The following is a 24,586-nucleotide window of genomic DNA, read 5'->3' on the forward strand; positions in this document are numbered from 1 at the left end:
GGATCGTGGCAGGTGCGTGTTTGTGTACAGATCATATATCAGCTGGCTTTCTCCAAAACCACAGAGCTGCATTTGTTGAGAACAGCTGTCAGCACTTTACCTAGAGAAGAAGTAAATCATTCATAAAAACACTGATGCATTTAGGAAATCTCTTTCTTTCATATAACAGCAGTAACATGGACTCATAACCTTCAGTTAAAAAAAAAAAAAGGGAGTCACTGGGTGCGTTTACATAAAACAATGATAACTGGTTACTTTCTCACCTACTTTAACGTCTTAGGGAGTTTTTTCCCACACACTGTTACAACGCACTATTTGTCTTTCATCTTTATTATTTCTGTAAAGCACCTTTGGGACAATGTTTATTGTAAAGCAATACACAGATACATCAGACATAATCTCACTATGAAAACCCAAAAAACGTAAGAAAGCCATGTTTACATGAGACTTGAAATCGTTTGGATTTACTATGGTTATGATGTCAAATCGTGAAGAGGTCAGAGAATTGGGTTTTTGCCCTACGCTATGATCCGATACGATAAAGCACACAGTTTAAGCATTTAAATTTTCTTACATACTGTCAGTTTATTAATCATAATCGGTTTGTGCATGTAAATATCAAGTTAGGCGGTTTTCAAAGTTATTTAAAGAAATATTTCACCCAAAAATTTTATTTACCTAGACTGTGGCAGCCCATCTAATCTTTCACACCAGTTTCAAAATAACCGAAAACCCGGGTTTTTTGTGACATTGCTTTGGCAAAGCATACTGTATGTCAATCAAACTAAAATCAATAGTATGATATGGCTTAGTGTACTTATCACATTGCAAAAGTTTGTGATGAGTGCCAGTTATGCTTTGTTTTCACAGTTACATAATTTCTAACATTTCTGTGGACCGATGATTACAGGATTTCACTAGACTTGTAATGTGAAGGGTTTGTAAACCTGTAGTCACAAAAACTTAGTCTCCCTACAGTTTTCTGCCAAAATAAAAGCTTGAGAGTTTAACTCTTGCAAGTCAAGATATTAAAAATTTTACTACTGTAAATAAAAAAGGATATACTGATGAAATATAAATTTTTCAATTACATTTGTTTTACAGAGCAGTTTTACAATAGTAATATATTACTGTAGTATTTGTCCATACAACGAAAGTCAATGGGGGCCAATGTTGTTTGAACACTGAAGTTCTTTAGAATATCTTCTTATCGATTCGACAGACATACCGTTTTGAATCTGTAAAGGTGAGTAAATTATGACAGAATTTTCATTTTTGGGGTGAACTGTCGTTTTAAGTTGTTTATTGTAAACACATTCAACAATCTGGCTTTTATAAGGAACAAAATTAATTTTAAACTGTTTAAACTTTTTTTTATGTTTAAATTTGTACATGAATGTATTTTTTTTATGTACTAGTTTAAACTTTCTTTTCTTTCTTTTTTCTTTTCTTTTTCATTTTGGGACTCCAAGTGAACACCTCAGTCTTCCCATAATCTGCTTAGGGAAGGGTGAGACAGAACCAAAAAACAAAAAATCTAATAAAAATAAATAAAAAAAATGCAATCTTTTTGAAGTTTTGGCACATGCTACTTTACATTTTATGCACACTGAGCTGTGGCGCTTATGCAAATGATCCTGGTTTGGGTCTGGCACCCTGTCTTAATCCTATTCCCTTCTCTTTTCTGATCAATTCATGCCCCAAACCACCAGAGATACCATGGAATTATTTGGTACATGAACATAGTAATACGCAGTACAAAAGGCATCACCGTCACTGTACCGTGGTGCTAGTACAGAACTTTTTGTTAAGGACTGAATGGGATAGACTGCATTAAAATAAGATGCTACAAGACTTCATCTCTAAAAGAACACATTTCTCTCTTTCCTTATCACTTGAAATCCCGGTGGGAAGTGACACTGCGACATCTTCCATTTCCTCTGCCGCTGCCAGGATGCACAAGAAATGCCAAAACCCAGAAGTGCCTTGTTTATCAGATAAAGAACAGCAGGAGGTGACAGGAAATATCACTGAGCCAGAAAATACGGCACACAGATGTTGAACACGTTCAGTCACAAAGAATCACATGCAGGCTGATTAAAAACAAGAATTTCAATAAATTAAATTAAATCTTTCTGTTATAGACATGGTTTAATTTAGCTTATGGTGAATACGAAAAACTGCACAGATTTGAAATGTTTGTAAAAATAACAAATCACAGATTATAGAGTACATGTGAAATTGTTTCCTGTTCTCCATCTCTATGACTTTCTCTCCTGAAATGTCCCAGCAGGCTTCACACACGCCCATGAAATTCTCTGAACTCTCCCTGTCTTGACTTTTTATATCTGTCGCCTACACAAGGGATATTTCAGTTCAGCTTTTGAAAGACTCTCTAAACTCACAGACTCCCTTCAATGCTCCTGTCTGGCCAGAGTACTGTGATTGAATCCAGATGTTGCTGGCATCTGAAATATACAAGCTTAGCCATTTTAAAAGTCAAGAGATCTTATTTTGATAAGACAAGAAAACATTCTTCCAAATTGTCTAAAATGCCAGCACATAAATGCCTACATTCTATTTATACCTATATACACAGTGACCCCAAAAGTATTTGGGCACTTAAGCCACTGCATGTGACTCTGCTGGGCCTTAAAAATGAAGATACCAAAAACAGAAGTCTGTTAAGAACCCAAATCTAACAGGATATTAAAGGGTTAGTTCATCCAAAAATAACATTTCTGTCATTAACTACTCACCCTCATGTTGTTCCACACCCATAAGACCTTGGTTCATCTTCAGAATACAAATTAAGATATTTTGATGACATCCGAGAGGTTTTTTTTTATCCCCCATAGAAAGCAATGAAATTACCACATTCAAGGTCCAGAACTGTACTAAAGACAATGTTAAAATAGTCCACATGACTACAGTTGTTCAACCTCAATGTTATGAAGCGACGAGAATACATTTTGTGCGCAAGGACTTTATTCAACAATATCTTCTCTCCCTGTCATTCTTCTACACTATTTCTGTTCAGTGCTTCCATGTTCTACGTCAGAACGCGGACTCAGTATTGGCCAACGCTGTACATGTGAGCAGCATGATGCATGCGTGTGATGCTGACGCAGGAGCCAGCCAATAATGAGTCGGCGTTCTGACCTAGAACCTGTAAGCGCTGATTGCTTCAAAAATATCTTAATTTGTGTTCCGAAGATGAATTAAAGTCTTGCAGATTTGGCACATAATGCAACAAGGACCTACTAATCTCTGTGTAAAAATGAAATGATTAAATTGCTTCCCCTGTAATTTGGCTTCAAATCTCAGATCAAAATAGTCATTTTGACCCCCCTCTACAAAATAGTGGATTACTCAGTAAATATTCATAGCATTTACATCCACAGCATTTTGGTTTATTTCTTTATTTATTTCTTATTATTTATTTTTTTTTATTTATTAATTAATTAATTTATTTATTTATTTATTTTATCAAAATCAAAATTTCTATAGGGGACCTCGGGCTGAGTTGACAAAGAATGACCCTATTTCATCACATTACCTATATAAGCATGATCTAATAAAGTTGAAAGGGTTTCAAAATGTTTTTGTGTTTATTTATTTTAAACACACTACCATTCAAAAGTACCATTCAGTAATTTTTTTTTTTGGTTGGGGGTTGAAATACTCATGATTTCAACAAAAAATATTAAGCAGCACAATATATATTTATATATTTTTATAATGATGATGATAACAAGGAATGCATCTTGAGCACAAAATCATCATATTAGAATGATTTCTGAATGACACTAAAGACTGATGGAATGGCTGCTGAAAATTCAGCTTTGCCATCACAGGAATAAATATATTCAAATAAATAAAAAAACAAACAAACAGTAATTTCACATTGTAACATTTAATTGTCAAACTTTTGAACTGTATTGTATAGCGATCTTTCTTTAAAAATAAATAAATAAATGCAAGTTACTTTGATTTTGTTTCCTAAATCATTAACATTTCTATGTTTTTCAGGTGTTCAAAGAGTTGACTATTCCTATCATTTTAACAGGAGATCAAGGCTCAACACGAGAACACCTGCACTTTTCCGACCCTCTCAGTCAGATTTCAAAGAAAACCAGCTGATTCACTGTATTTTTCCTAGAAGCCTAATTTGATGGCCAAGTCAAAGATTATCTATGGTGTACAACAGATATGAACTAGACTAGTCTGCTATAAATACGCCAAGATGTTGCTCTTTATCTATATTGATAAAGTTTAACACACAGCGTCACCTGAGGACGTGCAGCACATGCCATTTTAAAGAAAACATTACAAGAACTGTTAATAAGTGTCATGGCATTTACAGTGTGCAAAAATATCACAAGGCAAAGCAATTAGAAGCCACATATTACCCTTGATACTTGACCAAAATATGTTGACACCTGAACGCAACACAAATATGTGATTCTTGAACAATTTTAAAATGGTCAATAAATTGACTTTATTGTGCATATCCTATTTAAGTGTTTGTTTAAGGAGACTGCACACCTGTGTGATTGTTTTTACTTATTTGTTACTAAAAGGTATAGCTAAAACAGTCAAATGGGGGTGTACATATACCTTTGGCCATGTATTGTATTATGATTAAAAACTGATAATAAAAATTAGACATCAATAATATTATCCATAGTCTCTCAATGGATAGTCAGTCTTACCCTCAGCGTCAGTGGGTCTGGGGCTGGTCTCGGACTCTTGGTCCTGTTGGGTCTTGCATGCTTGGGAGTCCAGCTGCTGTATCATGGTTGGGCAGATCTCTTGCAGGCCTCGTTCATCTATACGAGACTGTTCGCTCATCCCATACGCTGCCAGAGTGTCTGCAGCCAAGCACTGAGAGCAGAGGACAGGACAGAGGTTTCAATTACTGATCACAGAGGAGAAGCTTGAATTACAGCACTGAGAGTTTTTGCTGGAGCTGTTGCAGCACAAGATAGAAACCAAAGACTTGACCTTGAGGTCAAAGAATGCAACATTTCAAGGTCATACTGAGATAAATATCAGGATTACGGCTCAAAAATGTTTAAGACATAACTTATAATTACTTTTGTGAAAGCGAAAAGAAGAGAAAAACATACACTTCCTAAGCTGTGTTTACAAAAACCTTCATACTATGAAGTGGAAATTGTTTTAAACATGAGATCATGAACAGAAATATGAGATCAAAATATGATACAACGAAAAAAATAAAAAGTACATATTCTCTCATGACAATTAAATTAAAATTTGGTATATATTTTTGAAGAGAATATTTACAAAAATAAGTCATTAAATGTATAATTCATTAAATGGGACTTATTATGCTCTTTTTCAAAGACTTGTTTTTGGGGTCTACTAAAAAAAAAAAAAAAACAACAACATTATTTTTCACATGGTAAATATGATCAAAGAAGACTGTAAAAATAAATCTGCGTTGTTTATCCTTTTGATCTTTAATTCATAAAATGAGTAAAAATCGAACCTTTCATTGAAGGAAAAGAATCGAAAGTGGGGAGAAAGTCATCACATTATGAAATAAATGTTTTTCTCCAAAACATTTTGGCAATAATTATTAGCACCCCTAGATTTTTTATGAGTAAAATATCTCTGAAGTATATTGCCATTCATATTTACATTTTTTTAGCACACCAGGGTGATCATAAACATGAAATTGTCCAGACATATACTCCTGTGGAACAGGAAGTCAAACATGAGGAAACACAAAGGCCAAATTCCTTTAATCATTCATCACAATGAGTAAAACCAAAGAATATAGTTCTGATGTGCATCAAAAGATTGCTGAGCTTCACAATATAGAAAGTGGCTGTAAGAAAATAGCTAAAGCATTAAAAATACCCATTTCCACTATCAGGGTAATAATTAAGTTCCAACCAACTAAAGATGTTATAAATCTGCCTGGAAGAGGACATGTGTCTAAATCGTCCTAATGTGCGGTGAGGAGGAAAGTTTGAGTGGCCAAAGACTCTCTAAGGATCACAGCTGGAGAATTGCAAATATCAAACAGCACCTACATCCCCACAAGTTGTTCGGCAGGGTTTCAAGAAAAATCCTCTGCTCTCATCCAGAAACAATCTCCAGCATATTCAGTTGTCAGACATGATTAGAACTTCAAACAGGACCGGCTTCTACGGTCAGATGAAACTTAAAAAAAAAAGCTTTTTGGCAGCAAACCCACCAGATGGGTTTGGTGCACACATGGATAAAAAGTACCCCATGCCCATGGTTAAATATACTGCTGGATCTTTAATGTTGTGGGCCTATTTTTCTGCTGGAAGTCCTGGACATCTTGTTCAGATATATGGCATCATGGATTCTACCAAATTTCAACATATAAAAAAAATCAAAACCTGACCGCTTCTGCTCGAAATCTTATAATGGACTGTGGTTGGATCTTCCATTAGGACAATGATCCAAAACAAACATCAAAACCAACACAAAAATGTGTCACTGAGCACAAAATGAAGCTTCTGCCATGGTCTTCCCAGTTCCCTGACCTGAACCCTTGTTACGTCTGCGATTGTATTTTGGTTGTTGTGTTTTGGTTGGTCTCCTTTTTCTTTTCTTCACTGTCATAACTCTTAGGTTCGCAATTGGTTGACTGGTATGTCAATCATCATCATCACATCCTTCAATGAGTCGGCACCTTCCTCCTAAACAACAATCTGAACTCGCCTGCCTGGTATAAAGTTCCGGAAGTGGCGAGAGGAGAGGCGCGTGACTTCTCTCGTTGTGACTTGCTGTCTGTTATTAGCGATCCTGATTTATTAGTTTGTTTTTCCTTTTGTGTGCAATCTTGGAAAACTTATGGCGTTCACTTTGGTAATGAGTTGATTTCATTCCAAAGATTTTTCCCGGACTCGGAGAGGAGAGGTAGCTAGCATGTCACGTGACTTACACAATGCAACACCTTAGTTTGAGTTTGTTTATACACACCAGGTAAGGAGCGGACGCTACCCCTTGTACTTATGTTTGCTAGTTAGTGTAGTTTAGTTGACGATTGGTATTATTTTGATGCTTTATTTTCTTTGTTAGATTAGTATGTTAAATGGGGTAAGTTAGCATACGTTTGGTTTTGTTTATTTCTTTGATTTTAGCGGCGCTCTTTTTCCCTCCCTCCTGTGTTCAGTGTTTGGTTTATTATTTGTATATATATATTTTTTTGTAAATATTTGTTTCTGAGTTCACTGTCTTGTTTTTCCTCAATAAGATACTAAAGAAAAAGTTCTATCTCTAATCCGTCTCTGTCTGATTCATCTCACCACACAAGTTTTCAGTAGCGTAACTGAACCCGGTTATTTATTTATTTTTTATTTTTTTCTCATTATTTAATTTCAACATTAACATGTTACACTTTTTATATACTTGTACTTGGTACAAATAGAGGGTCGTAACAACCCTAAAGAAAATGAGTGGAGTGAACTGAAGAGAAGAAGCACCAACATGGAGCTGGAATCTGAAGGATCTGGAGATTCTGTATGGAGGAAGGGTCTCTGATCTCTTGTCAGGTGTTCTCCAAACTCATCATTATAGGAGATGACTCAGAACTGTTTTCTTGGCAAAATGCAAAAACTATTGAATAAAAGGGTGCCAATAATTGTGGCCAACGTGTTTTGGATATAAACATTTATCACGTCAACTATAACCTATAGTTACTATAACCACGAGTTTTAATACTCTATTAACACAACACAACAAGGCCTCGACCCCTGTTTTTGAACATGCCTTGGGCGGGAATACTGTGACGTTTACTTTCTTGCAAAAAAAAAAAAATACTCAAGACTACAATCAAAGTATTTCAGGTAGTTCAGAAATTGATATAGAGATTAACTCCCTTTGGAGTGACTTTGTCACTTTGAGTGGCTTCATAGCTTTGCAGACCTTTTTCATGCTCAAAAAGTAAGATGAAAATGTAAAAAAAAAAAAAAAAAAAAAAAAGCATAATAGGACCCCTTTTAATTTAATAAAAGGTCAGAACAAGATCAATTAAGGTCACAGCTATTTAGCTGACAAAAATGCATTAAAAACCAAACCAGGAAGCATTGTATTGCTATATTAATGTATTGAATAAACTCAATATTGGACAATTCTTCCTTCAAGGAAGGAGAAAAAAAAAATGTGCACATAGTGTAGATATTCCACTTGTGATCCTTGTAAAAGTTACACATTTAGTCCTTTAACAACACATGCTATCTGTTAAGTAGAAAATTAATGACAGCTCAATATAGCCTATTATCAGTGTAGACAAACTGATACAACAGTACAATATGTTACTCTTGGCTAACTTACAATTTGAGAGGTGGCACAAGAGATAACACCTCTGATAAAACACTTAATGATGCAAGTATATAAATGCCAAATCAAAGATAAATATATATATGTGTGTGTGTGTGTGTGTGTGTGTGTGTGTGTGTGTGTGTGTGTGTGTGTGTGTGTGTGTGTGTGTGTGTGTGTGTGTGTGTGTGTGTGTGTGTGTGTGTGTGTGTGTGTGTGTGTGTGTGTGTGTGTGTGTGTGTGTGTTCATGAAGGCTGGAAATGAAAAAAGCCTTATATTGAGGTGTTTTAATAATTATACAGCTTTTCTATTACAGGTAAAATGAGCCAAAAAAAAGACATTTAACTCAGACTGAAAAGTCAAAAATTATTAAATGCTCATGAGAAGGAAGCAATACTAACTGCATTCTAGTAAGTTCAGGCATGACCAATGGAGAGCAAAACGCTCATTGGGTCAGCAGTGTCAGACAAAAACAGGTGGAGAAGAAAAGACACATGTTAACTGCAAAATAATTAACAATTAATGTGAATAATTATGTGTGAAACCATCAGGAACCCTTTAGTCTCCAGTGCCACCATTTTCCAGAATTGCAACCTACCTGGAGTCTCCAGAAGTGCAAGATTTCAGGATCTCAGAGACTTAGGTTAGCTAAAGAATCCTAAAAAATTACCCCCACATAATAAGAATCACAAGCTCAAACGTAATAAAATACATGAAGACATTTTATAGGCTTTATAGACAGACAGATTGAGTGACTCTTGAAGGACCAGCACCACATCCTCTTGTACAATCGCATGCAATATATCAGTCAGCCCTAATTAGATCGACTTTATAGACAGACAGATTGAGTGACTCTTGAAGGACCAGCACCACATCCTCTTGTACAATCGCATGCAATATATCAGTCAGCCCTAATTAGATAGATAGATAGATAGATAGATAGATAGATAGATAGATAGATAGATAGATAGATAGATAGATAGATAGATAGATAGATAGATAGATAGATAGATAGATAGATAGATAGATAGATAGATAGATAGATAGATAGATAGATAGATAGATAGATGAAAAGCAGTGAGGGCTACTCTGTGCAATAACACCTGACCTAACAGTTCAGTGACTGGTGTTGTGGCAGTTGGTGTGGCAGAAGATTAGACCTCTGTCATGTCTTATAAAGAACCCTGAGAAGATCAAACTCTCATGAGTTAGCATTGAATCAGGGCTGACACTGAGCTTTAAAAGTATTTAAAACATCCCTTGCAAACCGAAGCATGTGAACCAAAGCAGGAAAACAGCACTTTTTAGATCAGCAAATAAGAATATAAACTTGCCATAAAGAGGGTTAGAATCAGGAATTTTCATATTCAAATACACACATATAAGTGAAGCCATTGTACATTGAACAAAATATGCATGTATTTGTTTGTGCAACAAGCAACCAATCAGAGGCACTAAAGTTCCAACAGCCAGTTAGACATGTGAAAACGCTCTCTGGGAAACAAGCACAAAATTTTCCGTAACCTTTTTGACTCACCTTAGATACATTGGTTTTGGTGGGCTGTGTTTGTGCGTCATGTTCTCCACTCTGCCCTCCATTTAACCGCATGAGGAGCGATCGGAGCTGAGGGACAGAGATGCTGGTGTTATCACCATAACGTGTCAGCAGCTCCTGAAGGACTTGAGCAGGAGACGGTCCATCCTGACCACTAACATCTCCTATTGGCCATTGCAGCAGGCCTAGAGTCAGGGTCAGACTAATGGTCAAGGTCAGCTGTTTGCAGCCATTGGCTTGTCTCAGGGTCATGACTCTACCAGCAACACGGTGAGCACTGCGTAGACATGTAGAAAGAGGGGAAAAGAGATGAGAAAATTAGGTAAATGCATAAGAATTACTTCATGAAGTTTATCTTTCAACCCATATCATCTTTATACAGCAATCTTTAAAGTGTGTGAAATCAAAATTGACATGATTTACTTTCTATATAAACTTTTACAGGTGTACATTATTAAAAAAAAAAAGTTTAGGTATTGTTTAACGTGTTTGTTTTTTTTGTTTCAATGTTTCAATTCATTCCTGATAGATAAAATCTAGTAACACTATTTATAATTTACTGTAACCTCAATATACTGTCTGACTCTGAAATGAATGAATCAAACAAACGAAAGTTAATATATAAGCTAATTCAGAATATAAACCAACTAACCAAGGTACCAGATCTATTCAGACTGCGAAAAACAAAGTCCAGTTGTAAATGAATAAACTCATAACATGCGAGTCACAAACACTGGATAATTGGCCCCAAAGGGGCCCCTTCTGAAAACAGGTCCCAAGGGTTACTGTTATAGGAGGAGGGGGAGCCGCAGAGTAAACTCAAATCAGTCATTACCACTGAAAATGTGAAGAAAACTGAACTCAACAACGAGTTGTTATTAATGACGTGGAAATTAAGCAGTCAGTCAAGTTGACATTGTTTAGTAAATGGATTTCCATTTTAATAAAAAAAAAAAAAAATTATATATTATATATCAAAAATAAAACAATAAAAGTAATAAAATCAAACTGTACATTATTATTAACCAATATATTTTTATTAATGTATATAGTTTCGAATTTAGTCTTTGATTATTCTGTTTTTACTAGTTGCTGTAATCGTTACTAGAGATATCTGTCACCAAGTAGTTGACAAATAGAGGGATGATATAAAAATAAATAAATATAGGTGAACAAAGTCAGGACTTTAAAGTTGGTGAAAAACTTTATTGTACAAAATGCAAAATTATCAAAAAAAGATGATGCAAGGAAGATGATGCAATTGGGGATAACGTTTATCTGATGTATTAGTCCTGATTGGTAAATGTGGAATCAAGGAAAGAAATATTTATTTTGCGCTTTACATCAGCTTTGATCTCTGGATGTTGTGGAATGACAAAGGGGTTTTTTATAATGGTCATGGTTCATTTTAATCTCTGACAGTCATTTTGGCCAACTATGGAATAACTATGGAAAACTTGAGGCAGTGGGACGTGTGTCTGAATGTGTATTGGGAAGCGAAGCAGTCTCCGTTGGAAATTTGACTCCTTCATCCTTTGTAAAACTCATTTTTACATCCAGTAGCAATGCCTCCCTTTTGTCTTCTGATGCCATGTATCTTTCCAGTTTCCATCATTCACCGTCTGTCTTTAACTGTCTCTTACCGTTGTATCTGTTTAACTCAGGCAAGACAACCAACCTCATGACATCACAAGTAGTAACGCAAGATGCCCTTGCTACAAAAGCTCTAACAAAACATCTTTTCTTTTGAAAAGGTATATTTTTGTTACATTTTGATTACAGTGGCCAATGACTTGTCAATTGAGGTTTGGTGAAACTGCTAAACATAACGAGACTTTTAGGGGTATAACGATACCCTCATGTCACAATTCGATAAATAACATGATACTGAACTCATGATACGATATTATTGCAATACTCCAAGACATTTGGTAAAGGGTTAAAAAAAAATGTACAGTTTTAAAAGGCTAAATTTGGTATTACATTGGGGTGGAAATTAATAGGCTTGGACTTGGGACTGGTAACCCAATGCATATGACAATGGTGACACCAGAATAAAAAATTACAGATTTTAGATGAACATGCTTGCACTCTGTCACTGACTATATATTTAAAATAACGTAGGCCACTTTTTACTGGCATTATCAGGACCCACAAATATTCCCCCATTGCATTATCGTACATTACATTCAACATTATATATCAGTAATTCAATGTAGAACTGACACTAAAACTCTGCAAACTTTTTTTCTCCTCACAGTAATTTTCATTTTTGGTGAACTATACACATTACAGATTATGACAACATATTGTTACACCCCTAGAGTCTTTGGTCATTGTAATACTACTTTGGTAATATTACAGAAAAAAAAAAAAAGAAAAAAAAAAACAATTATTTAGGGTATTCACTCCAGTGTTTAAATACAGTTGTCACTTCTGAATCTTGTGTGTACGTGGCCCATGACTCGTCTGCACCACGGTTAATCTGGGTCAAAAAGACTGAATGTACTAATGAAGTGCCAGAAATGGCCCTAGAAAATCAGCCATGACCAAGTTTGCTTAACCATAACTGGCCAGATCCTTGGCTGACTGTGGAGCCAAAACAGAGAGAGCAAAGACAGAGCATCTTCAAAGATCAGTCAAAACAAAAATGTGCTTGTGAAAGAGAAGTAAAACCTGTTTTACAATACTGATTGCTTGCCATCAAGTCAATTTGAGGAAGAAACTAATAGCTTTTTAATTTTATTTCATGAAATGTATCTGGTAAAATACTGATTCTTCAGCATGATGCGTAATCCAGGGTATAAATTACTTTGTGGGTGTAAAAGTGCAAGAGAATTTTTATCAAAAACAGCAGGGGGTGTGAAGGAGAGGTTAACCACGCCATGCTGATGTCGGTTGTGGTATGCCGACTATGCTTATGCACATGAGTTAGAGAGACAGATGAAATGTGATCCTCGATGACTTATTGATAATTTATGAGGGCCTTCAAAAAGCAAGGTGGGCTTCTGTAGTACAGCACACACCTTTGATTAGTGGTGCAACGGACCACAAAACACAGTTCGGATCATATTACGGTTTTGGAGTCACGGATTCGGATCATTTTTCGGGATCAGCAAAAATAAAATAAATAAATTCAAAAATTTACAAAAGTAAATCTTTAGCCCACCTAAAACCAGCATTTATATTGGACCAAGCAGTCACATAACAACACTGTCACACTGCACTGATATGATTTCCAGCAGCATTGTATCTCAGATAATGGCAGGGGGTTATGATGACCCTGTCTGAAGAGATCCTTGTGGACTGCTGCTATTTCAGGAGACAGATTCATAAAGAAGAATGTCTGGTATTCAGTCTGAAGTGAAGTAGCTATTACATCTGCGTTACAAAAATAATAACAATAATAATAATAATAATGATAGTTTATTATCATCATTAGAACTAGCATGGTATGTCTGTGATTGCTCATTTCCAAAAGATTTGTGGTAAGACACAGTGCATTTAACATGGATTGAAATGTAAATGAATTGATATAAATATTTTAGATAAAAACAACTGTCATCAATTTAAATCCAAGTAGATAAACACCAAAATAACTTAAGGAAAACATTAAGGCTAGTTCATTCTTCCCAATATAGGCTAAAAGTCATGTGTTTCTACATACCTGTTACGTTTTGTGAAAATCCATGAAAAATAGCAGGACTTTTAGAAGGACCGTTTTAAATTTACAGTGGTATTACCCTGTAATACCATTTCTGATAAGAGTCCTTGTTTTTGTTTTCTTCTATCTTAAAAATAGAAGTTGTACAATAAGGTTCAATTCGTTAGTTAAAAGGGATAGATCACCCAAAAATTAAAATTTGATGTTTATCTGCTTACCCCCAGGGCATCCAAGATGTAGGTGACTTTGTTTCTTCAGTAGAACACATTTTTAAATTTTTAAAAACATGCACAGACAAATCCAAATTAAACCCTGAGGCTAGTGATGACAAATTGATGTCCTAAGACACGAAACGATCGGTTTGTGTGAGAAACTGAACAGTATTTTACAAACAGTAAAAGGGTCTATTCAGGCCTACCTGCTTAGGTCTCTCCAGCACTGGGAAGCTTTTCTAATATTAATGTGGGTCTTAAAGCTCTCCTGATTATAACCCTTCTTTTTCCTGTGATATTCCTCTGACCTTTTCTCTTTTGTAATGTCTCTCATCCATCTCTCTTTCTACAATCTTTTTTCAAATGTCTCTCTTGCTCACTCTCTCTCTTCTCCTCCATCATGAGTGGATACACCCCCTACATTTGACTGGCTACAAGTGTGTTTCAACAGCATTTCTCAACAATGGCTAACTCTATCATTAATCTTAATTTATAAAAATAAAAAATACTATTGTATTATTAATTCATGGAATTCTTAAAATCTTGAAATGTAGTTATTTCAGCTAGAAAAGGCAGCAGAAATGTAAAATGACCTAAATAAACCAGAGACTTCTTAAATTCACATTCCATCTGAAAATTTCTCCAGATTAGGAATGCAGACTAACCTGCACACTAGTGGAAAAGAGAGCAAACCTTTCCACTACATAGACATCTTCACTCTGCTGATGTGGCAGGTTTTATAGCATGACTCAGGGGAAAAAACAAGAGAGATTGTTATCAACAACTATACACCTGTTGTCAAGCAGACACTCTAAGAACATGCAAAACTTCAGGGAAAAGACAACAGGGAAAACAATTGACGGAAAGGTGACAGAGAGGGAAAGCTCTCCGAGGAAAGCACTGGAAAAGCTTTTCAAAGTTCATAGAGGACGTGCTGTGTACTATGCCTTACAGCAAGCTGTACAATAATACGTTTTGCTCCAAAAACAACCCTATCCAGCCAAATATGAGAAAAGCAGTTTAAGTAACAGTGTGCTGGGTTGGATTAGCATTACAGCTACACTTACACATAAGCCTGCTGGCTGTTTAATACTGCCACTTTTACTTGGTAATGCTTGCACAGCCAAACATCACTACTGCTTAGATATCCTCATTTTTAAAGGGACAGTTCAACCAAAAATGAAAATTCTGTCACAGAAGAAGATATGTTGAAGAACGCTGGGATCCAAACAACATTGGTCCCCACTGACTTTCAATGTACGCACACAAAAGAGACAATTTTCAAAATATTTTCTTTTGGGTTCCACAAGTTATACAGGTTTGGAATGACAAAGGTGAGTAAATGATGACAGAATTTTAATTTTGTGGTCAACTATATCTTTATGGTTAGAATACACCAAGAATTATGTGCTTACTTTACCGCATAACTTGTCCCAATGGACATGTGGCTTATTGAGAAGATTGTTCTCAAACTCTGGTAACACAAAGCCAAATTGCTTTAGACACACAATGCAATCAAAATTTGTTGTAGTGCAGAAATGAAAGTTACGGCTTACAGCAACACATACTCTATTGCAGAATAAACCGTCTTCAAGGTTATAAGGAATTTGAGAGCTATGACTTTGTTAATGTAGATTTGCTGACTGCTGACAACTTGAATGCTGTTGTTGGCAAGACTTACAATCTTTCTGTAGGCTGACAGCTTCTGGCATCATTCGAAGACAGAGCAAATATTAAAATCTCTGGAACAGTCACTAACTCCCATATTCAAAGTCCATCAACATTTTGAATGCATAAGCAATGATAAAAAACAACTTTACCTGTTGCTCATCTACTTTATACAGAAGTTCTTCTTTAGTCCTAAACAGCTGGTTCAATTGACACATACAGTCCAAGACTTTTCAAATGCCCAGGGCCTCGGTGATCAAAGCCCCTTCATACAGGAGACAATGGGGTTAACTGAGCCACTGTAATTAAATCGTCAGACCTGTCATTAAATAAAACGACCTAATGCCAGAGAGCACTTCCCTTCAGCTAGTGGGGGCATCCTCAAAAATAATTACCACCAACAAACAGGCATCAACATCCAGCATTAATTAAACCCTTGCCTAACCACTAAGCTGGAAAAATGGATAACAAGCAGTTCTGCTGTTTTCCACAATACGTCAAACCTGTCAAACTCCCAAAGGATTTTGTGAGAAGATTTTAGTCAGTGACGATAGTCAGAGGAGTAATCAACCCTGGTGATTACTGTAACTTCTGTTATCTTTATTTTTATATCAAAGAACAGCAAGAAAAGTACACAGTCTCGGTTACATTTTAATATAAAGCAAGATCATTTATTAATTTAAAAAATTTTATATAATATTTTTATTATCATGGATCCCACACCTTTTTGGCCAATTAATTTCCATATTTATCCATACTAGTTAAGCTTTTTAAAATCATTTTTTTAATCATTTATAGACTCTCAAAAAGAGCAATTTCTAGGTGACAAAGTAATTAAGGAGAAAAAAATGTTTATTCGCTGTAAAATAAAAACATCATATTCACTACAAACATTTCCAACTTTATTATAATTACAATATTTTGTTCTGTGAAAACAGGAAACCTGTATTAATAATAATAATAATAATAATATACTTCATAATAATGCATTAGTAATGCTTCAAACGTTATCAGTTATTTTGATATTATTTTGGAGAATTTAACAATTGATAAAGGCATAGTTTCTGTTTTCATATTTTTGTGACTTTGAAAGAAAATATTATGTTAAATAAATATTCATTAATTAAGCATTTGTTTCAGACTCATTTGTCACCATTAAACTATTTTATATATCTGCACTGTATTGCCATTGTCCATCTTATTCTCTATATATCTCTATATAGCCGTCTTTAAAAGACCCATGCAATGCCATTAACAAACATTATTACACAGTATAATGCTTAACAATTCAACAGTTAATGGACAGAATAAAAATTACAAGTATTGCATTATTATCATTATCGTCACAGCATAGACAAGTCAAGCTGTAAATCTTCACAATCCATAAAATATGCAGACAACACACTTCATGTCTATACACCATGTCAGAAGAACAAAAATAAAATCTTAACAGACTTTCTTAAAACTATTCCTTTAGATTCACCGATTTAAGACAACAAAATAGACCTGTTTACCATGATGTAACACTGCCTGCTCTAATATAATAGTGTAGAGATGATAATAATAATCACCAGGAGTAGTAATAACACAAACACTGGCTCTCAGATTTGTGGTTGGTCATGGCCAGTAAACGGCAATGTAAGACCTAAAATTATGAGAGTAAACAGTACTGATGAAGGCACGATACTCATACTTCTGCGTATCATGATAAACATCATCTATGCTAACAACAGGCCATCAACAAACATCAGTCTAGTTTCAGCGTCAGACACGCTCACGTCCATTAATACAAGTACGTTAATCACGCTAATAACGCATTGCCTATGACAGGATTTATACTCGCACGGATCTGATGAGTCTCAGTAAAAGCAGCAAACCTCCTTGACGCGGTTAATGGTTAGCAAGATAGCCAAGTAACGTAAATTAAAAAAGATGCCGCTCACCAAATTTAAGATTTCTTGATCTGTCGGCGCGTGACAGGTCTGTATTCTGAAGGTCCAGAATGTACTGAGGGACATAGGGCTAGCCGTTTAAAAGCGAGAGGCCGAACGGCTTTCTTGTTTTTTTTTTTTAGTCTTGACCCATTCACAAGACAGCAGCGTGGAACTGACACACAGGGCGGGGGGAGATGACGTCACTAGTGAGCGCCGCCCCGCGAACTTCCGAATTCTACTTAATATTCAGCAGCCCAAGCCTTCGGATACGTTCGCATAGCGTAAAGTCATTGAATATTAATTAGATAAGCATCTCCCATTAGAGTAACTTCGGAACAACATTTATTATTCATGATTAAGAATTCACCAGTAGCATCCAAACAGCGGAGAGAGAGTTTTTGGTTATATTTTAATACTTTGAATAGTGATCATACGTGAGCAATTCAACATTCATACCGTTTAGTTAGTTAGATGAAGTTAGAAGTTAGATAGAAGACGATTTTTAATGCATGGGGGGAAATGGGTCACAGATCGTGCACGTGGCGAATCTCGCGTTTTCGTTTCATGATGTCGAACGTTTTTGATAATTAACTAATAAAGTGAATTGTCTTTTATTTTCATTGAATTAAAATCCCTAAAGGCAAGAATGCAACGGATTATTTGAGGAGACTTGCTGTGAATTTACATAAACAAGTTATGTATTTTATATTTTAAATCTTGAACAACACACGTCAGTGAAGGTATCCCATATTTATTTGAAAAGACGTATTATTATGTATTTTATGTTTTAACCCTCTACTGCACACATAACTTTTTTTGGTTCTTTTGGGAACATTTTATTGCTAAAACATTTTTTTTTGACCCCGCCCCACCACAAAATATTTTTTCGTTGCCCTGTTGTGCAATGGTGCAGAATCACAGAGAAAATTATCATAAGACAAAGCTCAGAGAGCAATGCAAAATCACATTAAAAAAAAAAAAAGAAAAGTCAAGAAATAATTAAAGTAAAAAGGGAAAACACTTGAAAGACTATCGATATATTGAATTTGATACATGCATAGGTTTGTAATGTGTAATGTAATGTATGTTGCAATTTTTGCATATCACTTTGGGTGTTCCTGCGCACCCAGGAATCCTGCATCTTCCCTTCTTATAACACATTATTGCCAATGTTAGGTATTGTCCAAAACATCCTCAAAAAGTACCCCTTATCACACAACGTTGCCCTGAGGCAACGAAAAGATGCTTAAGAAAACGTTCCATTGCCTGAGGGCAACGCTGTGCTGTAGAGGGTTAAATCTTGTACAACACAAAGAGAGCAAGTGTCCCAACATTTGAAAATACGTAATATTATGTATAGCCTATTAAATACGGTGTGAGTTTAGAACTTTAGAACGTATTTTCATCATTTTGGTCAAATATTTGTTACCAACTCTATGGCAATGTTGAGAAAGAATTCTAAAAATGATTCTGCCAAGTATTTTTTAAAGAAGTAAGTGAAATCTGCTTCTGATTATACATACTGACGAGGTAAGATAAGTGGCTGAACATGACGAGACAATAATATACAGCAATATTGCCTACTTTGATAGAAAATACAGTCAAATAGCTGTTTTCTATGTGGATTTATTGTAAAATGTAGTTTATTCCTGTGATGAAAGCTGAATTTTCAGCATCATTACTCCAGTGATCCTTCAGAAATCATTCTAATAGGCTGTATTTTTCATAAACATAAGAATTGTTACACTCTTTTCCACAACTGGACCTCTATTCCATAAAATGACAGTTGTCAAGCTCCTGAAAGGACAAATAATATGGCACCATAAAACAGTCCTTTTTTTAAATCTTAGACAATACCAGAGCATTGGTATAGACTTTAATGGTATATTATACTTTAGTGATGTTAAACTTCCCTGTATGGAAAAGAGATTTTAATTTTTTTTTTTTTTTTTTTTTTTTTTTTCAAAATTATGTATTACAACTCGAATTCTGGAAATGTTGGGACATTTTTTAAATTTGAATATAATGAAAACTAAAAGACTTTCAAATCACATGAGTCAATATTTTATTCACAATAGAACATAACATTACAAATGTTTAAATGGAGAAATTTTACACTTTTATCCACTAATGAGCTCAAATTTGATGCCTGCTACAGGTCTCAAAAAAGTTGGCACGGGGGCAACAAATGGCTTAAAAAGCAAGACATTTTGAAAAGATTCAGCTGAGAGAACATCTAGCAACTAATTAAGTTAATTGATATCAGGTCTGTAACATGATTAGCTATAAAAGGGATGTCTTAGAGAGGCAGAAGTCTCTCAGAAGTAAAGATGGGCAGAGGCTCTCTGTGAAAGAGTGCATAAAATAATTGTGGAATACTTAAAAAACAATGTTCCTCAACGTCAAATTGCAAAGACTTTGCAAATCTCATCATCTACAGTGCATAACATCATCAAAAGATTCAGAGAAACTGAAGAAATCTCTGTGCGTAAGGGACAAAGCTGAAGACTTTTATTGGATGCCCGTGGTCTTCGGGCCCTCAGACGACACTGCATCACTCATTGGCATGATTGTGTCAATGACATTACTAAATGGGCCCAGGAATACTTCCAGAAACCACTGTCGGTAAACACAATCCGCCGTGCCATCTGCAGATGCCAACTAAAGTTCTACCATGCAAAAAGGAAGCCATATGTGAACATGGTCCAGAAGGGTCCTGTAGGCTCATTTAAAATGGACTGTTTCAAAGTGGAAAATGTTCTATGGTCAGACAAGTCCAAATTTGACATTCTTGTTTGACATTTAGCCTCAGGGCTAAAGAGGAGGGAGAACTTCCAGTGTGTTATCAGCATTCAGTTCAAAAGGCAGCATCTCTGATGGTATGGGGGTAGATAAGTGCATATGGTATGGGCAGCTTGTTTTGGAAGGCACGATGAATGCTGAAAGGTATATAAAAGTTTTAGAGCAACATGCTCTCCACCAGACGATGTCTATTTCAGGGAAGGCCTTGTGTATTTCAGCAGGACAATGCAAAACCACATAGTGCAGCTATTACAACAGCATGGCTTAGTGGTAGAAGAGTCCGGGTGCTGAATTGGCCTGCCTGCAGTCCAGATCTTTCACCTATAGAGAAAAATGTCAAAGACGACCACAAACTCTTCAGCAGCTGGAAACCTAATGGGCAAGAATGGGACCAAATTTCAACACCAAAACTCCAGAAACTCATAACCTCGATGTCTTCACTCTGTTTTGAAAAGAAGAGGAGATGCTACACCATGGTAAACATGCCCCCGTCCCAACTTTTTTGAGACCTGTAGCAGGCATCAAATTTTAAATGAGCCCATTTAGAGGATAAAAGTGTAAAATTTCTCCATTTAAACATTTGTAATGTTATGGTCTATTGTGAATTAAATATTGGCTCATGTAATTTGAAAGTCTTTTAGTTTTCATTATATTCAAATCTAAAAAACGTCCCAACATTTCCGGAGTTCGGGTTGTATTTGCCATGTGCACCAGGAAAGAAAAATAATAACATAAAGAAGTATGCCAGTCATTCATTAATGTTAATAAGAATTTAATATTAATAATAATAATAATAAAAAAATAGAATTTATATTTCTGTATAAATAGCATTTATATTTTTGTTATAAAAAGTGGTGTAAAAAAAAAAAATGCTCTGTGCATAATGAGCTGGTGGGTTTTATGGTGAGGTGTGTTGCGGACCGGGTGTGATGGGCCGCTTTATGCCAGAAAGTCTAGGGCCACTCTCCCGTCCGCCCCTGCATGCCCTATACTAATTTCCATACATAGTCTACAGTATGTCTTTGGCTGAATAGAGCTCCAACTGTGTTTTGGGAGCCTTGTTCAGATGGTGCTAGATTGCCTGCAAGGAACAGGAAATGGCTTTGAACAACCCAGGGGGATTCTGGTACTCTATTTGGGATACATGGGGCACCTGACACTTTTCAACACATGATGGGCATCATTCACACATCTGGGTGAAACTTCTGCTGAGCAGAAGGTTCTGGAGGCTTGTAGTGTTCGACAACCAATGGAATTCTTAAATACGAACAACCTGGATATTCGTTCATAAAGTGTCCTGTGAAAACGTCTACGTTTATCGTCAACTTAGAATTATAAGGTTCTATCTTGACATTTTTGCCAAAATTAAGTTCTTATTCTGTGACAACTTTTGTAATTTTTTTTTTTGTTGTTGTTGTTTGTTGTGTACATTTTGGGACTTTTTATTTAGAAAACAAAGAGGTTCTATCTACAAAGTCAACATCAACATTTAAATTTCAAGGTTTTTATATCAGTAATGGTTGATTTGATTTATTTATTTATTTATTTTTTATTTAACGGTTCTGTGAAACATTCTTCTGCTAGTTTTTGCGAATCGATTTTAGCTAGTTTACAATATTCTTGTTTAGTGATCACGAAAACACTGACATCTAGTGGAAACAAGTATTACAAATAATGTTCCATTGAGCCCTTAATGCAATCTGAATTTCCAGACAGATTGCTCTGCATATTCCCAAATTTAATTTAGATTTACAGGGACATATTGTAGATTATTTTTGTAGACATTTCATATTTTTAAATTTAGTCTTCTCCAATACATTAGTCCTCAATGCATCCTTTTAGGCCTACTTGTAAAATGCTGAAATTGAGTAATGCAAGTCTTGAGATGTTTATGTGGCATTTTAGAGCTTTTTGTTGTGCTTGTGTTGAGAGTCAGCTGCCCAGACACAAATCTGACAGTAAATAGAACTGAGTTTGTTTCTCTGGTCTTTTAGAGAGGAAAATAATTATGGGTACTTAACAATAAGGCCTCACTTGTTAGCATTTCATAAATAATATGAACTAAAAATGAGCAATATATTTTTTTATTAGCGAGATTAAAATGTGACAATTTCTCGTTTGGGGTGAAAAGATGTCTCGCGATATTGTCATGAAGGAGTGTGTGAGGGTGAAATTAGGATAGGATATGCCAAGTTACATCTCCACTGTGGTTAACTTTTTATAGAAATAAAAACGGTGACGGTCAGAGTTCACTGTTCACGTGACGAGATGACTGACAAGACCGTGACGGAGGATTCGTTGCACAACATTCAAAAGCGATTTTAATAACCCGCATATTGAAAGCTCTCTGATGCATGCAAATATCCTCCAATATGAAAGCTATTTTAGGCTTAGCTGCGTAGTTGTAAACATCTCTTAGCTCTGTATCATACTTAAAGAAACATTTTGGTCTCTATTTGCACTTTGAATGAGAAGGTATTTTTAATTATGTTTTCCCTTAAGAACAAAAGGAAAAGTGTTATTCATTTTTAATACTGTTTTTATTTCTATAATCAATTCGTGGAAAGGAGTTGTTAGGAGGTCAAAAGTTGTAGAAGCTCATAAATCATGTACAGTAAGGTCTGAAGAGACTGAAATAATACAGGAGATAAGCCAGTCAGTTGAGTTTGTGGCAAAACCTTTTTACAGCGCTTGAGTATTGTTGTCTTTTACCGCATATGAGAATTCATACTCGGAGAGTTCAACTGAAATGACATTCATTACAAGATTAGTTAAAACATTTAAAATACACCTGTAAACTCGTCTTGTTCTCGTGAACCCAATTAGCCTTTCGCCGAGCCGGTTAATCTAACTACTGGCTGCTTTGTCGGACAAAATGGCGGATGCGGCGTTCTGATTGGTTAGATCGCTTGTCAATCAAACTCCCGGCGAAAGGTCAATTCGTGTAGTGTCTCTTTATGAGTAAAAAAAAAATATGTTCACGGTGCATTAACTAATATTAACTTTTTGTAATGCAAACTTTAGTAGTGTGCAGGATTTATATTTTTCTGAAATGTTCAAACAAACATTAAGATTAATAGATGGCATGTAGAAGTATTGCTAGTTCATGTAAATTAATGTAATTAACAAATGCTAACAAATAAGACCTTATTGTAAAGAGTTACCAAATTATTATTTCCATTTACCCAAGAAACAATCATCTGGTAATATAGAATAAAGCCTGGCTCTGCCATGCTACACACCTGAGCATTATTTCATATCATCGATCACTGATGAGAAAGACACCAAAGAACAAAAACAAAGATTGACATGCACTTTATTCTGTAATGCTCCACAAAAGTGAACAACTAAGAGTTACAGAAAGAAAGAAAAAACACTTGGATGGATGTTATTTGGATGGATTACACGCGAAGAACTTTCTGAACAGTACTTAGAACAGAACATTAATAAAACAAAACCAAGAACAAAATTCGAAGATTCAAAGATGAGGACCACCCTCTGGGGTCCAGTTGAGATGTTTAACGGGTCTCATTCACAGAAAGAACAGTTTCTCTGAGAGCTGAATAGCAGGCTCTGAATGGAGGTACTGGCCAGACAGGAAGGCCAGTTTGTGGGCGTACTTGCAAGGTGCAGGAACACGTATCGTTCCGGGCCAGTTCCAGTACAGGTGGCACATCTTGAAGGTCAACCTGTGAAAATTTTTTATTTCATTTTATGTGTGTGTGTTTGAGTTGAAACATCTGAACAGCTTCAGTTAAAATAACACAGCAGTAAACCAGAACCAATTTCTTACCTCTGCAAGTGGTCAGGGGTGAGGTTTGCAGTGTTGTACACTGCTATGTAATGAGTGGGCAGGCCACAACCCTGTCGAATCGAATGTGCCATTAGGTAGAAGTCCACCCTGAAGAGAAGAGAAACGTGTCAATTCATATACCACATTGTTATTCCTTCTGGTAATGCTCTTGACTAGATCTCAGTTCTGTAATGCTTTGCACATCTAGTTGTGGATCCTAGGGCACTGCTAAAGTCGTTTGTAAAATCCTAGTCTGGACATGGAGCACAAGCTTCAGCTCTTATAAACCAACCAGTCTCTGTTTGTGACCGTGTGATCCAGCACGGTTCCTGGCGAGGGGGTGCCGAAGTGGTCTGATCCATAGGAGTACAGGGTGGTGCTGATTCTTTTCTGCACCACGATGAAAGCCAGCTTCGGTTCGTAGTTTGGGATGGTCTCGAAGCATTTCAGGATCTGAGGGATCTCGTAAAGCTCCACGGTCTTCAGCTGTCCATCTGACACACCATCACGATAGATGACAATCTTCTCGGGAAAGGCGTGGTTCACCTGTTTATAAAATAGTAGGATGATCAATTTTCGCCTTTGACGGACTCCCTTTTGATGAGGCTACAGCTATCAGTTGTTGTAGAGCC

The 24,586-nt window shown here is 35.8% G+C and overlaps 2 protein-coding genes across 4 annotated transcripts in view; both read right to left on the bottom strand.

Moving 5' to 3' along the window:
• Positions 1-17,537, bottom strand: part of slc39a14 (solute carrier family 39 member 14) — a 28,208-nt gene extending 10,671 nt beyond the window's left edge. Inside the window, exons 1-3 of one of the 2 annotated variants that reach the window (XM_067405487.1) lie at positions 17,369-17,537; positions 9,864-10,158; positions 4,716-4,887 (exon numbers count right to left, since the gene is read on the bottom strand). In XM_067405487.1, coding sequence (XP_067261588.1) covers positions 4,716-4,887; positions 9,864-10,133 — 442 coding nt within the window. In that variant the 5' untranslated portion in view covers positions 10,134-10,158; positions 17,369-17,537. The remainder of the gene's footprint in view (positions 1-4,715; positions 4,888-9,863; positions 10,159-17,368) is intronic. The other variant, XM_067405486.1, reaches the window with a different exon arrangement.
• Positions 17,538-23,551: 6,014 nt separating this feature from the next.
• piwil2 (piwi-like RNA-mediated gene silencing 2) overlaps positions 23,552-24,586 on the bottom strand; it is a 28,334-nt gene continuing 27,299 nt past the window's right edge. For both annotated transcript variants that reach the window (XM_067406133.1, XM_067406132.1), the window contains exons 20-22: positions 24,247-24,500; positions 23,955-24,062; positions 23,552-23,850 (exon numbers count right to left, since the gene is read on the bottom strand). In XM_067406133.1, the coding sequence (XP_067262234.1) occupies positions 23,694-23,850; positions 23,955-24,062; positions 24,247-24,500 (519 nt within the window). In that variant the 3' untranslated portion in view covers positions 23,552-23,693. The remainder of the gene's footprint in view (positions 23,851-23,954; positions 24,063-24,246; positions 24,501-24,586) is intronic.

The sequence above is a fragment of the Chanodichthys erythropterus genome, chromosome 13, assembly GCF_024489055.1.
Source record: "Chanodichthys erythropterus isolate Z2021 chromosome 13, ASM2448905v1, whole genome shotgun sequence".
Taxonomy (NCBI): domain Eukaryota; kingdom Metazoa; phylum Chordata; class Actinopteri; order Cypriniformes; family Xenocyprididae; genus Chanodichthys; species Chanodichthys erythropterus.